General features: G+C 38.8%; 1 protein-coding gene across 1 annotated transcript in view; it reads right to left on the reverse strand.

Annotated features, from left to right (window-relative positions):
- The window catches only part of RYR3 (ryanodine receptor 3), a 633,352-nt gene that overhangs the window by 329,164 nt on the left and 287,439 nt on the right, over positions 1-16,749 (reverse strand). Inside the window, exons 22-23 of the mRNA XM_036736677.1 lie at positions 10,733-10,836; positions 285-368 (exon numbers count right to left, since the gene is read on the reverse strand). Coding sequence (XP_036592572.1) covers positions 285-368; positions 10,733-10,836 — 188 coding nt within the window. The remainder of the gene's footprint in view (positions 1-284; positions 369-10,732; positions 10,837-16,749) is intronic.

Raw genomic sequence — 16,749 nt, forward strand, 5'->3', positions numbered from 1 at the left:
AGAATGCCTGTTCCCCCTGGTTAAAAGTCAAGGACAAGGGAAAATATGCTGATGTAAGGGAGGAATGGGAAGGAAAGAAAATCTGAAGTGTTTCTTAGAAAATAACTTATTTAGAGTTATAACATACCCAACTTCATTGAAGTCAATCCAATAAACTACCAGACCTACTACTGTAGCTGTATCTATCTGCATTATCATCAGGTTCCCTAATGTACTCTTCCCATGTCACTGGCCTTAAAATGCAGGTTACAACCAAAGCATTGAGATATTTAAAAACCACCTACTTTTTGGGAAGTTTTACTTTCTTCAGATCTTCCTCAGCAGCCAGATTAACATGAACAATGTGACATCCCAGGGCTAGAAGGGTTCTGTGACATTTAAAAATACACACAATGAATACAGGTAAATAAAGGAAATGATAATGTCCTGGTTTTACTCCTACCTACATATCAGCAAAATTACCTGCCTGCTATGAATTGTTATAATTTTACTGGGCATTTTATTCTTTGCTCTTTACATTCTCTCTCTCTTGGTGATCTCACCACCTACCATAAGTTCAAATATCATCTACAGGCAGATGATTTCCAAACATACATAGATATAGACACATATACACATAGTCCTAATTTATCAATGGGTTATGCTCCAAATGTTCACATATGTGTATGTATGATGTGTGGATATATGAGCACATGTAGAAATGTACACACATGTATACATCTACATACACATGTGCATACATACATATATGTTGTGTGTACGTATATATGTATGTATATCTATCTATATTCACACACATGAATAATCTTTCCCTACCACCCATATCTCTCTCCTTAGCTCTAGCTCTATATCATCAACTGGCATGTCTACCATCTGGATGTCCTGTAGGAATCTCGAACTCAACATGCCCAAAATTGAACTCATTATTTGTCTCTCACCCTGCCTCCCCACGAAAGCCAAAAAACTCCTAATTTCTTTTTTTCTGTCAAGGGTACCAACATCCAGTTACCCAGGATTGCAATCGCAGAGTCATCCTCATTCTCTCTCACCCCAAATGGTAAATTTACTTCCATATCTTCTCTTACATTTGTCCTATTCTCTCCTCTCACATATTCAATATCCTACTTTCAGGTCCTCATCATTTTTTTCTATTTATTTTTTTAAATTTAATTTATTTAATACATTTAGTTTTCAGCATAGATTTTCACTAGAGTTTGAATTACAAATTTTCTCCCCATTTCTACCCTCCCCCCCCACTCCAAGACAGCGTATATTCTGGTTGCCTTGTTCCCCAGTCAGCCCTCCCTTCTGTCATCCCACTCCCCTCCCAACCCCTTTTCCCTTCCTTTCTTGTAGGGCAAGATAAATTTCTACGCCCCATTGCCTCTGTATCTTATTTTCTAGTTGCATGCAAAAAAATTTTTTTTTGTTTTTGAACATCTGTTTTTAAAATTTTGAGTTCCAAATTTTCTTCCCTCTTCCCTTCCCACCCACCCTCCCTAAGAAGTCAAGCAATTCAACATAGGCCACATGTGTATCATTATGTATAACCCTTCTACAATACTCATGTTGTGAAAGACTAACTATATTTTGCTCCTTCCTAACCTATCCCCCTTTATCCATTTTTCTCCCTTGACTCTGTCTCTTTTCATAAGTGTTTGTTTTTGATTACCTCCTCCCCCATCTGCCCTCCCTTCTATCATCCCCCCTTTTTTATCTTCTTCCTCCTTCTTTCCTTGGGGTAAGATACCCAATTGAGTGTGTATGGTATTCCCTCCTCTGGTCAAATCTGATGAGAGCAAGATTCACTCATTCCCCCTCACCTGCCTTCTCTTCTCTTCCTACAGAACTGCTTTTTCTTGTCACTTTTATGCAAGATAATTTTCCCTATTCTATCTCTCCCTTTCTCTCTCTCTCTCTCAATATATTCCTCTCTCATCCCTTAATTTCATTTTATTTCTTTCAGATATCATCCCTTCATCTTCGACTCACCCTGTGCACTCTCTCTCTATATATATATATACACATACATATATACATACATATACATATATATATGTATATATATGCATATTCCCTTCAGCTACCCTAATACTGAGGTCTCATGAATCATACACATCATCTTTCCATGTAGAAATGTAAACAAAACAGTTCAACTTTAGTAAGTCCCTTGCAATTTCTCTTTCTTGTTCTTTTTCTTGATTAACTTTTCATGCTTCTCTTGATTCTTCTGTTTGAAAGTCAAATTTTCTATTCAACTCTGGTCTTTTCACAGAGAAAGCTTGAAAGTCCTCTATTTTATTGAAAGTCCATACTTTGCCTTGGAGCATGATACTCAGTTTTGCTGGGTAGGTGATTCTTGGTTTTAATTCTAGCTCCATTGACCTCCAGAATATCGTATTCCAAGCCCTTCGATCCTTTAATGTAGAAGCTGCTAGATCTTGGGTTATTCCGATTGTGTTTCCACAATACTCAAATTGTTTCTTTCTGGCTGCTTGCAGTATTTTCTCCTTGATCTGGGAGCTCTGGAATTTGGCGACAATATTCCTAAGAGATTTCTTTTTGGGATCTACTTGAGGAGGCAATCGATGGATTCTTTCAATTTCTATTTTGCCCTGTGGCTCTAGAATATCAGGGCAGTTCTCCTTGATAATTTCTTGAAAGATGATATCTAGGCTCTTTTTTTGATCATGGCTTTCAGGTAGTCCAATAATTTTTAAATTATCTCTCCTGGATCTATTTTCCAGGTCAGTGGTTTTTCCAATGAGATACTTCACATTGTCTTCCATTTTTTCATTCCTTTGGTTCTGTTTTAGAATATCTTGATTTTTCCTAAAGTCACTAGCTTCCACTTGCTCCAGCTAATTTTTGAGGTAGCATTTTCTTCAGTGGTCTTTTGGACCTCCTTTTCCATTTGGGTCATTCTGCCTTTCAAGGCATTCTTCTCTTCGTTGGCTTTTTGGAGCTCTTTTGCCATTTGAGTTAGTCTATTTTTTAAGGTGTTGTTTTCTTCAGTATTTTTTTTCCGTATTTTTTTGGGTCTCCTTTAGCAAGTCATTGACTTGTTTTTCATGGTTTTCTCACATCCTTCTCATTTCTCTTCCCAATTTTTCTTCTATTTCTCTAACTTGCTTTTCCGAATCCTTTTTGAGCTCTTCCATGGCCTGAGACCAGTTCATGTTTTTCTTGGAGGCTTTAGTTGTAGTCTGACTTTGTTGACTTCTTCTGTCTGTATGTTTTGGTCTTCTTTGTCACCAAAGAAACAATCCAAAGTCTGAGACTGAATCTGGGTGCATTTTCGCTGCCTGGCCATGTTCCCAGCCAACTTACCTGACCCTTGAGTTTTTCAGCGGGGTACGACTGCTTGTAAAGAGTACTATGTTTCAAGCTTGGGGGGGATGCACTGTTGATTTCAGAGTTATTACAGCCAGCTCTGCCACACCAGCACTCCTCCTTCCCCAAGAACCCCCAACCCAGACTGGACTCAGATCTTTAGCAGGCTCTGCACTCCTGCTCTGATCCGCCACTTAATTCCTCCCACCAGGTGGGCCTGGGGCTGGAAGCAACTGCAGCTCTAGTTCTGTAGCTGCCCCACCTCCGCTGCCCCTGGGGTGGTGGCTGAACCATGAATTCTATCCTCCTGTCCCCATCAGCTTTTCCCACTAACCTTCTCTGTTTTCTTTGGTATTTGTGGGTTGAGAAGTCTGGTAACTGCTGCAGCTCACTGATTCAGGGCACTAGGGCCCACTCCGCCCGGCTAATGGTCTGGTTGGTCCGCACCGCCCATGCTGGGCTCTGCTCTGCTCCGCTCCCAGCTCCGTATTCGAAAGACCTCACCCAGCAACCATCCAGGCTGTCCTGGGCTGGAGCCCTGCTTCCCTCTGCTATTTTGTGAGTTCTACAGTTCTAGAATTGGTTCAGAGCCATTTTTTATAGGTTTTTGGAGGGACCTGGCAGGGAACTCATGCTAGTCCCTGCTTTCCAGCTGCCATCTTGGCTCCGCCCCCCTCATCATTTTTTTCTGTTATTAAAAACCTTTCTAATTGGTCTCTTTGCCTGTAGTCTCTTCCCTTCCCTAATACATCCTCTAAAGAAACTTCAAAGTGATAGCTCTAAAGTCTAGGTTTGAACATGTCAGTTCAAGAAGCTTCAATAGCTTCCTATTGCTTCTAGGATAAAATCCAAACTCTTTTTTTGGGGGGGCATGCAAATTAGCAACAAGGGCCCAACTTATCTTTAGAATGTTTTCACGTTACTTTTTGGCATAAAAGCACGATGACTGTTAACCAATGCACTCTATATTCTAGCCATACTAGCCCACTTCTCTGTATATGACAATCCATCTCCTGCCTCTCTGTATTTGCACAGGTTATCCCCTATTTCTGGAATGCGTTCCCTTTTCACCTACAACTCTTAAAGCTTCTAGTTCCCTTTCAAATCTCAGCTCAAGTGCCACCTCCTATATCAATCATTTCCTGATTATCCAAAATCATTAGTACTTTCTTTTACGTCTCCCCAGAAAAATTACTTTGTTTCATTTTGCATATATTTTGTACTTACTTATCTGTGTGTGTGCTGCTCCCCCCTCTCCAGAAGAAAATAAACTCCTTGAGAGGAGAAACTATTTCGTTTCTGTCACTGATTACCCAGCATCTAGCATACTACTTTGGAAATATAGACAATTAATTGTTGAATTGAGCATGTGAATATACTCAACATTAAAGAAAACTATGTCAAGAGCTCTTAATAATAATATCAATAGTTCTAGGTACTAACGTTCCTCTAAGAAAATACATTCAAAATGTCATATTAATTTTAGCATCATCTTCCTCTTCTCTGGAACCACAGCTAAAATGGATGCATTTGGCTCCTCACTTTATTGACAGCCCCCTGGGTGCTAAACAAAGACCTGCCCTTGGCCCTCTTCTCTTCTCTTGCTACACTCTTTTGGAAATCTCCTTGGCCACAATTATCAGTTCTACAGAGATGACTTCCATATCTTTCACTCCATTCCTGATCTTTGTTCTGACCACCATAATGGTCTCTCCAAATGCATGTCACACTGGTACCTCAACATGTCACAAACTAAGTTCTTTAACCTTCCCATTAAACCTGCTCATTCTGATCTCACTATTTTTTTCTCTATTATCATCATTGACTCATGTTCCTATAACACTGGGGATATCTTTGACTCTTCTCTTTTCTTTACCTTAAATAGCCATTCAATCAACTGCTGGCTCCGGTCAATTCCCCCAAACAGAATCTTATATCTAGTCCAGTTCAGACTCTTATGACCAGCTGCCTAGTCTACTACAGTAGCCTCCTTACTAGTTTTCCTACCTCTACTGTTTCTCTTCTCCAGACCATGCTTCACATTGTTGCCAGAACAATATGGTTTTTTTTTAATATATCTTGTCATTTCTCTTCTCAAATATTTTCAGGGATTCCCTATTGCTACCACGAGTGGCTTGTTGTGTAGCAGAAAGATTATGAACAAAAGGAATTTTAGAAGACCGAGCTAAGTCTAGGCAGGAGGGAAGATTTCACAGAGGAAATAGAACTTGAGCTGAACAGTGAAAGATATGGAGGAATTTGAGTTATAAACTCAAAACAACTTGTATGCCATTTAAGGAAATTTATAACCTGACAGCACAATACCTTTCCAGCCTTATCTCATATTTCTCTTTTCTACGTTATCTAAAGCCATATGAGCCAACTCTATGGTTTCTTAACCTACAACAAACTCTCATACCTTTCTGCTTTTGTGTGTCTAATATACCTGGAACTACTTCCCACTCTTTACTTTTACTTGTCAAATGCCTACTTCTCTTTTAAAATACCATGTCCTTAGGGAATCGTTTTCTTTTTTTAATTTAGTATTTATTTTTCCCCAGTTACATGTAAAAAAAATTTTTAACATTCATTTTTAAAAATCTGAGTTCCAAATTCTCTGCCTTCCTCCTGCCCCACAACCCTATTGAGAAGGCAAACAATTGAAGATAGATTATGTATGTATAGTCAGGCAAAACACTTCTATAATAGTCATGTTGTGAAAGAAAACATAGACAAAAATAACCCTCCAGACAAATTGTGATCATTTATAAATTGGGGAATGGCCCTTATTTTTATAAACTTGACTCAGTTCTCTGTTTGAGAAATGAGGCCTTTATGAGAGAAACTTGCTTCAATTTTTTTCCACAATTACTGTTGCTAACTGTATTTCCCTCCATCCTATTCCTCCCCCACTAATTCTATTCTCTCTCCTTTCACCCTATCCCTCCTCAAAGGTATTTTGCTTCTGACTATCCCCTTCCCTAATCTGTCCTCCTTTCTAATACTCCCTCACCCCGCTTTTCTTATTCCCTTACCTCCTACTTTCCTGTAGGGTAAGATAGATTTCGATACCTGAGTGTGTGTATTATTCCCTCTGAGCCAATTCTAATGAGAGTAAGGGCCACTCACAACCCCTCACCTCCCCCATCTTCCAATTCCTTATAAAAGCTTTTTTCCCATTTTTATGTGAGATAATTTGCTCCATTTTACCTCTGCCATTCTCTTTCTCCCAGTACATTCCTCTCTCAATATCTTAATTTAAATTTTTAGATATCATTCCTTCATATTCAACTCACACTTGTGCCCTCTATCTATAAATACTCCTTCTAACTACTCTAATAATGAGACAAGTCTTATGAGTTATAAATATCATCTTCCCAAGTAGGAATGTTAACAGTTTAAATTTATCAAGTCTCTATGATTTTCCTTTCCTGTTTACCTTTTTATGCTTCTCTTGAGTCTTGTATTTGAAAGTCAAATGTTCTATTCATCTCTGGACTTTTCTCAAAAATGCCTGAAATTGCTCTATCTCACTGAATATCCATTTTCCTCCCATGGATTATATTCAGTTTTGCTGGGTAGGTGACACTTGGTTGTAATCCTACCTCATTTGCCCTCCAGAATATCATATTCCAAGCCCTCCCCTCCTTTAATGTAGAAAGTGCTAAATCCCATGTTATCCTGATTGTGGCTCCACCATACTTGAATTGTTTCTTTCTGGTGGCTTGCAATATTTTCTCCTTGACCTGGGAACTCTGGAATTTGGCTATGATATTCCTGGTAGTTTTCATTTGGGGATCTCTTTCAGGAGATGTTCAGTGGATTCTTTCAATTTCTATTTTACCCTCTGGTTCAAGAATTTCAGTGGAGTTTTCCTTGATAATTTCTTGAAAGATGGTGTCTAGGGTCTTCTTTTGGTCATGGCTTTCAGAGAGTGCAATACTTTTTAAATGATCTCTCTTGGATCTATTTTCTAGGTCAGTTGTTTTTCCAATGAGATATTTCACATTGTCTTCTATTTTTTCATTCTTTTGGTTTTGTTTCAATGTTTTTTGATTTCTCATAAAGTCATTAGCTTCCATTTACTCCATTTTAATTTTTAAGGAATTATTTTCTTTTAGTTAGCTTTTTGGACCGCCTCCTCCACTTGGCCAGTTCTGGTTTTTAAGGCATTCTTCTTGGCTTTTGAACCTATTTTACCATTTGGCCTACTCTGTTTTTTAAGGTGTTACTTTCTTCAGCATTTTTGGGGTCTCCTTTACCAAGCTGTTGACTCCTTTTCCATGATTTCATTGCATCCCTCTCATTTCTCTTCCCAATTTTTCTTCTACTTCTCTTACTTGATTTTCAAAATCTGTTTTGAGCCCTTCCATGGCCTAAGACCAAGTCGTATTTTTCTCAGAGGTTTTGTATGTAGGAGCTCTGATTCTGTTGTCTTCTTCTGAGTGTATTTTGATCTTCGTTCTCACCACAGTAACTTTCTATGGTGTGAATATTTTTCTGTTGCTTGCTCACTTTCCCAGCCTATTACTTGACCTTTTAACTCTTTGTTTAGATAGGGCTCTGTTTCCAGGATAGAAGGCAAACTCTCAAGCTTCATGGTTTTGTGCAGCTGTTTTCAAAGATACTTCTAGGGACCGGTAAGTTTTCAGTTCTTCTAAGGTAGTATGATTTAAGGAGAGGTGTTTACTATTCTCCTGGCCTGTGCTCTGGTCTTTTGAGTGACCACAAACACTGTTTTATGCCCTCAGACTATGAAAAGGGTAACCCCCTCCACTGCGGCTGCAAGCTCTGGCATGCTCCTCCTCACCCTGGGACTTCCACCCAGGACTGTGACCAGGATCCAAGTATGGGCAAAGCAAGTGAGTCCTGCCTCAGTGCCAGGAAAAAGAATTCTGTAATCTCCTTCTGACCCCCCTTATCACCTGTGGGCTGATAGCTCCAGAAGCAGCTCCTGCTATGGCCACTGCTAATTCAGTCACTCCCAAGGCCAGCTCCTGGTTTGCTGGGGCTGGGATTGTACTGGCAGGGGCTTTGCTGGACTGCTTTCCACTCTCACCCAGGTGTGACAGACCTTTCCTGCTAACCTTCTAAGTTGTCTTTAGTATCTGTGGGCTGAGAGGTCTGGAAACTGCCACTGCTGCCAGTGTTTCAGTTGCCCTGAGGTCTGCTCCAGGATTGTCAGGCAGGGTCTGTGCTGACACTGCCTGTGCTGGACTGTACTCCTCTCACCCTGGTGCAAAAGACCTTTCCTACTGTCCTTCCAAGTTGTCTTGGCCTGGAAATTTGTTTGGTTCCATCTTTTTGTGAGTTCTGATGCTCTAGAATTTGTTTAGACTCATTTTTAAAGGTATCTGGAAGGGTTTGGGGAGTGCTCAGATGAGTCCCTGCCTTTACTCTGCTATCTTGGCTCCATCTGGGGAATTGTTTTCTAATCCTCAACTGGCAACAATCTTTCCCCTCATAACTCATAATATAGCAGTTAAAAAATTTCTTGAATTTAGTAGTGATGTAATATTGTGTATTATCTGTTTTGGTATGGAAACTACTAAGACTGCTAGCTCAAGGCCAAGGAACTTGTCTTATCAAGACATAAGTCTCCCACACACACATTATTTTATACACAATAGTACTTAAAAATGATTGTTGATTAGTTGAAAGTGACAGTCACTGTAACAATATCAGTAGAACTTATATTTTGGAGCAGTTATGCTGCTGATGACTCAAACACCAGGTATGTAGTGAGTATTTACTATGTGCCAGGACTCTATTAGTCTCTGATCTATAAAAGAAGTACCCAGAAGGAGTCTGCAATTATGAATCAAGTCTTACAAAAGACATTGTAACATGTGCCCATTTATATATAGTGAAAAAATTTAACACTAAATTATACATTATAGATAAGTGAAAATCAGGAGAATACATAGTGGCGTGCTTGTTGAATAGAACAGGCATTAAGTACAAAAGGAGTTAGAGAAGAGAGAGCTAAGCCTGTGCTGTAGTGATTAGGGAAGATGCCACTGTGAAGTAGGACTTGAGCTGCACTGTGAAAGGTAGGGAAAGTATAGATAGGTAGAGGAAATTAAGGAAAGTAATGTTTGCATTTGTGAGATTTTTGTAAAGTACATCATATTTTCTATGGACTTTTAAATTTGGAAATGTTTCATTTCCCTTTTTGATTGATCTCCAGAAACAAGTGGGTGGTTTCCTAATACTTTTCCTTCTAACTTTCCCCATAAACATTCTAATTTAAGAAATATTCATTAAGCATTATTATGTCCAGGGCATACAAAGAGGAGATATCATTATTTCCTGTGCTTAAGGAGTTTACCTTTTATTAAGGGGATAAAATTCAGTAAGTCAATAGTATTTGTTATGCACCTGCCATGTGCCAAGCACTGGACTAAAGTGCTGGGGGACCCGAAGAAAAGAAAAAAAACCCCTAACTCCACCAGAGTCTGCTCTCAAGGAGCTTACTGTCTAAAGAGGGAGACAGACAACATATAAACAAGATGTACAAAACAAGATGTATATAGAATAAATTGGAGATAATCAAGAGAGAGACTAATCAAAAGAGGTATACAAATACCTACGATATTAGTTAGAAAGTGGTAAACACACTAGAAAATGTCAAATGGGGGAAAAAAAGACTGAAGAGGGTATAGCTCTCTTCTAACTGAGGAAGGGAAGCAGTGAAGTTTTCATGAGGAAGTGGCATGAGATGAATCTTGAGAATTTTTAAGAAATGAAATTCGTGAGTGGTTGGAGGGAGGAGGAGAAATTTCAGATATAGATAATGGAAAATATATGGCAGTAGGAGTGGGTGGGCCAAGTAAGTCAGGTGAGTGCAGTTTCTCAGGAACACAGAGTGAAAAGCAGTAGTGTGAAATAAGGCTGAAAAGCTAGGTGGAAATTTGATTGTCAGGTGCCTTACTTGTTAATATAAAGAGTTTTTAATTTTATTCTGTAGTTGATGGGGAACCCATGAAAGTCTGTGAGAAGAAAGATAACTGATTAGAAATATTTGGCAATAGTTTAAAGGACACTAGAGAAAAGTTGGACTAGAGTAGGAAGATCATTTAGTTAGAAGACTATAGTTTATAGTGAAAGGTAATCAAATTCCGAATTAGGGTAATGATAGTAGATGAGGAAAGGAGGGGATAGATGTGTCAGATGGACTCATAAGGACTTTGTTCTTTGGAACTGGAGAAACTGCTAGTTAACAGGGCCTAAAATAGAATGTTTTATATTATAAATTATCATCTTTTTCTTCCCCCCACCCCTAATTCATCGATATATGTTTTCTTAGAATGGTACATATATACCCATAATACTTGACTACATGTCATTAGATTATTCATACTTGAGAAATCTTAATTCTATTTAGTTTTAAACTCACTTCAAAGTTTCTGTTGACATTTGCAGGTTATAATTCTTCTCAGTTTCAGGTAGCTTTGAGAATTCCACAAGACAGGGGTGTTGCCTTTTGTTGTCATCTCGGATCTATACGACACCATTAAAAATAATAATTTGAGTTATGATAAGAGTCAATTACACCTTGGCAAAAGTTTAAAAAAAGATAAAAGGTAAAACACATATCACAAATCCTGAGGGAAGTTATTTGGTGATAGATAAGTGATACTCTCTCTAGTCATCTTTGACTCTTTCCTGTCCCTTATCACACAGATCAAATCAATTGTCATGTTCTGCTGATTGTGCCATCACAACATCTCTTACAGCTGTCACTTTCTATCAATTCATTTTTCCAATATGCTATTTCAAGCTAAGATTTTTAACATGTCTCAGTTTGACTTGGTAAGCCCATTCAGCAATTAAGCCTTAATAAAAATGAGGCAAAGAATGGCCTCTTTACCTAGTCCAAAAAAAAAAAATGATCAGGGAGGGGAAGACACTCAGGGTTTCTGGTCAAAACAGAAACAACTGCTATTTACATTTATTCTGAGCTAATCAGAGCCCAAACAATGACCAAGTACGGATTGATCTAAGACCAATCAATAAGAGCCAGAGTGATTTAAGGTTAAGGCTGATCTTTAAGAAAAAAAAAGTTTCAGAGAGGAAAAATTGGAGAAAGAAATGAGTAATGCAAGAAAATAATGAAAAAAGAGTCAGTAACTTCGGAAAGGAGGCACAAAAAACACTGACATCTTAAAAAAACAGAATAGGCCAAATGGTAAAAGAGACACAAAAATTCACTGAAGAATTAAAAAACAGAACTGACCAAGTATAAAAAGATGTACAGAAATTCACTGAAGAAAAGAACTCCTTAAAAAGTATATCTGACCAAATGGAAAAGGAGGTACAGAAAATCATTAAAGGAATTAATTCCTTAAAAATTAGAATTGGGGCAGAACCCACAAAACAGCAGAGGGAAGCAGAGCTCCAGCCCAGGACAGCCTGGATGGTCTCTGGGTGAGGTCTACCCCACACAGAGCTGGGAGCTGGGAGCGGAGCAGAGCACAGCCCAGTGTGAGCAGCGCGGACCAACTAGACCAGGAGCCGGGCGGAATGTGCCCTACCACCCTGAATCAGTGAGCTGCGGCAGTTACCAGACTTCTCAACCCACAAACACCAAAGACAACAGAGAAGGTTAGTGGGAAAAGCTGCGGGAGTGGAAGGAGTTCGCAGTTCCTCTTCCAGCCCTGGGGGCAGCTGAGGTGGGGCAGCTACAGCTGCTGCTGCTTCTGGCCCCAGGCTCACCTGGTGGGAGGAATTACGTGGCGGATCAGAGCAGGAGTGCACAGCCTGCTGAAGATCTAAGCCCAGTCCGGGTTGGGGGTTCTTGGGGAAGGAGGAGTGCTGGTGTGACAGAGCTGGCATCTCCCCCCCAAACGTGGAACATAGAACTCTTTTAGTCTACAAGCAGTCATACCCCACTGAAAAACTCAAGGGTCAAGTTAGTTGGTTGGGAATATGGCCAGGCAGCGAAAACCAGATTCAGTCTCAGACTTTGCATTCTTTCTTCGGTGACAAAGAACACCAAAACATACAAACAGAAGAAGTTAACAAAGTCAAAGAGCCTACAACAGAAACCCCCAAGAAAAACATGAACTGGTCCCAGGCCATGGAAGAGCTCAAAAAGGATTCGGAAAAGCAAGTTAGAGAAGTAGAGGAAAAATTGGGAAGAGAAATGAGAAGGATGTGAGAAAACCATGAAAAACAAGTCAATGACTTGCTAAAGGAGACCCAAAAAACACTGAAAAATACACTGAAGAAAACAACACCTTAAAAAGTAGACTAACTCAAATGGCAAAAGAGCTCCAAAAAGCCAATGAGGAGAAGAATGCCTTGAAAGGCAGAATGACCCAAATGGAAAAGGAGGTCCAAAAGACCACTGAAGAAAATACTACCTTAAAAATTAGATTGGAGCAAGTGGAAGCTAGTGACTTGATGAGAAATCAAGATATTATAAAACAGAACCAAAGGAATGAAAAAATGGAAGAAAATGTGAAATATCTCATTGGAAAAACCACTGACCTGGAAAATAGATCCAGGAGAGAGAATTTAAAAATTATTGGACTACCTGAAAACCATGATCAAAAAAAGAGCCTAGATATCATCTTTCAAGAAATTATCAAGAACTGCCCTGATATTCAAGAGCCACAGGGCAAAATAGAAATTGAAAGAATCCATCGATCACCTCCTCAAATAGATCCCCAAAAGAAATCTCCCAGGAATATTGTCTCCAAATTCCAGAGCTCCCAGATCAAGGAGAAAATACTGCAAGCAGCCAGAAAGAAACAATTTGAGTACTGTGGAAACACAATCAGAATAATCCAAGATCTGGCAGCTTCTACATTAAGAGATCGAAGGGTTTGGAATATGATATGCCGGAGGTCAATGGAGCTAGGATTAAAACCTAGAATCACCTACCCTGCAAAACTGAGTATCATGCTCCAAGGCAAAATATGGACTTTCAATAAAATAGAGGACTTTCAAACTTTCTCAGTGAAAAGACCAGAACTGAATAGAAAATTTGACTTTCAAACACAAGAATCAAGAGAAGCATGAAAAGGTAATCAAGAAACAGAAATTGTAAGGGACTTACTAAAGTTGAACTGTTTTGTTTACATTCCTACATGGAAAGATGACATGTATGATTCATGAGTATTAGGGTAGCTGAAGGGAATATGCATATATATATATATATATATATATATATATATATATATGTTTATGTATACATATAAGTGAATATGTATGTATGTATATATCTATGTGTGTGTGTATATATATGTATGTATATATAATATATATACATACATATATATGTAAAAGAAAGAGAGAGCAGACACAGGGTGAGTTGAAGATGAAGGGAAGATATCTAAAAGAAATAAATTCAAATTAAGGGATGAGAGAGGAACATACTGAGAGAGGGAGATAGGGAGAGATAGAATGGGGTGGATTATCTCGCATAAAGGTGGCAAGAGGAAGCAGTTCTGTGGGAGGAGGGGAGAGGGCAGGTGAGGGGGGAATGAGTGAACCTTGCTCTCATCAGATTTGGCCTGAGGAGGGAATACTATACATACCCAATTGGGTATCTTACCCCACAGGAAAGAAGAGGGAGGAAGATGAAAAAAAAGGGGGGAGGATGATGGAGAGGAGGGCAGATGGGGGTGGAGGTAATCCAAAACAAACACTTTCGAAAGGGGACAGGGTCAAGAGAGAAAATTCAATAAAGGGGGATGGGTTGGGAAGGAGCAAAATATAATTAGTATTTCACAACATGAGTACTGTGGAAGGGTTATACATAATGTTACACATGTGGCCTATGTTGAATTGCTTGACTTCTTAGGGAGGGTGGGTGAGAAGGGAAGAGGGGAGAGAATCTGGAACTCAAAGTTTTAAAAACAGATGTTCAAAAACAAAAAAAAAAAAGTTTTTGCATGCAACTAGAAAATAAGATACAGAGGCAATGGGGCGTAGAAATTTATCTTGCCCTACAAGAAAGGAAAGGAAAAGGGGATGGGAGGGGAGTGGGATGATAGAGGGGAGGGCTGACTGGGGAACAGGGCAACAAGAATATATGCCATCTTGGAGTGGGGGGGAGGGTAGAAATGGGGAGAAAATTTGTAATTCAAACTCTTGTGAAAATCAATGCTGAAAACGAAATATGTTAAATAAATAAATTTAAATAAAAAAATTAGAATTGAGCAAGTGGAAGCTAATGACTCTGTGAGGCATCAAGAAACAATATAATAAAATCAAAAGAATAAAAAAAGTACAAGAAAATGTGGAATATCTTGTTGGAAAAACAACTGATTCGTAAAACAGTTCTAGGATACATAATTATTGGACTACCTGAAAGCTACATCAAAAAAAGAGCCTGGACATCATATTTCAAGAAATTATCAAGGAAAACTGTCACAGTATCTTAGATCCAGAGGGTGAAATAGAAATTGAAAGAATTCACCCATCACCTCCTCCAAAATGAAAATTCCCAGAAATATGATAGCCAAATTCCCAAGTTCTCAGATCAAGGACAAAATACTGCAAGCAGCCAGAAAGAACCAATTCAAATGTCAGTGAGCCAGAGCCAGGAATACACAGGATTTAGCAGCTTTCAAATGAAAGGAGCAGAGGGATGGGAATGTGATATTTCAGTAGGCAATGGAGCTAGGATTGCAACCAAGAATCACTTACACAGCAAAACTTAGTATACTCCTTCAGGGGAAAAAATGGTACTTAATGAAATAGAGGACTTTTAAGCATTCCTAATGAAAAAAGAGAGCAATGCTTACACTTCTCCTTTGATCATACCACCTTGGAAGAATGACAAACCTACCGACCCCAAGAGCTGACTTTCAAGACTCAGGAGAAGCATAAAAAGGTAAACAGGAAAGAGAAATCATAAGAGATTAAATAAGGTTAAATTGTTTACATTCCTATATGGGAAGATGATGCTTGCAACTCCTAAGAACTTTATATTAGGGCAGTCAGAAGGAGTATATATAGACAGAGGGTAGGAATATAAGTTGACTATGATGAGATGACATCCAAAAAAATAAAATTAAGGGGTGAGAAGAGGCATGTATTGGGAGAAAGGGGAAGGGAAAGGTAGAATGGGATAAATTATCTCACATGAAAGAGCTTTTACAGTGGAGGGTAAGATAGGGAAGGGCGGCAGCCAATGCTTGAACATTATTTTCACTGGAAATAGCTCAAAGAGAGAATAATATACATATTCAATTGGGTGTAAAATCTATCTTACTCTACAGGGGAGAGGGAGAAAAGAAGGTAGAAGTGTGCTGATAGAAGGGAGGGCAGATTGCAGGGAGTGGTGGTCAGAAGCAAATCAACTTTGAGGAGAAACAGGGTGAAAGGAGACAGAACAAGATAAATGGGAAAAACATAGGATGGAAGGAAATAGTTATCCTTTGCTCTCAAAGAAGACCAAAATGACATCACTATGGTGAAGTCAAGGTACAGTGTATCCAACTGTGGCTAATCAGATCAATATGAGCTTGGAAGGCTCTACCAGAGTTTGGGCACAAATAATCCACATGAACATTTGGAGTAGATATGTTTCTAACTTTGTGTATTTCACGTGAATTTTGAGCTACTCGCAATTTTGCTTTACTTGTAAAGCACAATGCCTTCTTTGATAAGAGCACACCATGGTGAGCGGTCTTTTGCCAGTGTTTACCAAAATTCATGCAATCGATTCTAAAATTCTTCAGAGAGATCTTGAATGTCCATGTACCATTTCTTCTGACCTCCATGTGAGCAACCCAGTTAGTAATCATAATTGTGAATGTGAATGGGATGAACTTACCCATAAAATGGAAGTGGATAGCAGAGTGATTATGTGATTTAGGCAAAGTGATACTATAAGCAAATTGGAGGATCATGGAATAGTTTACCTTTCAGATCTATGAATAAGAGAAGAATTTATGACCAAACAACAGACAGCTTTACAGGACATACAACTGATAATTTTCATTACGTTACATTAAAAAAAATGTTTTGCACAAACAAAATCAATGCAGCCAAGATTAGAAGGAAAGTAGGAAACTGGGGAATTTTTTTTTACAGCAAGTTTCTCTGATAAAGGCTTCATTTCTCAAACATATAGAGAAATAAGTCAAATTTATGAAAAGATAAGTCATTCTCTAGTTGATAAATGGTCAAGGGATATGAATAGTTAGTTTTCAGAAGAAATCAAAGCTATCTATAGTCACATGAAAAATGCTTTAAATCACTATTTATTAGAGAAAGGCAAATTGAAACAAGTCTGAGAAACTACCTCACACCTATCTATCAGATTGGCTAATATGACAGAAAAGTAAAATTATAAGTGTTGGAAAGGATTTGGGAAAATGGGGACACCAAAGCACTGTTGGTGGACTTGTGAACTAATCCAACCATTCTGGAGAGCAATTTGGAGCTATGTCCAAA

The sequence above is a fragment of the Trichosurus vulpecula genome, chromosome 8 (genome assembly GCF_011100635.1).
Source record: "Trichosurus vulpecula isolate mTriVul1 chromosome 8, mTriVul1.pri, whole genome shotgun sequence".
NCBI lineage: Eukaryota > Metazoa > Chordata > Mammalia > Diprotodontia > Phalangeridae > Trichosurus > Trichosurus vulpecula.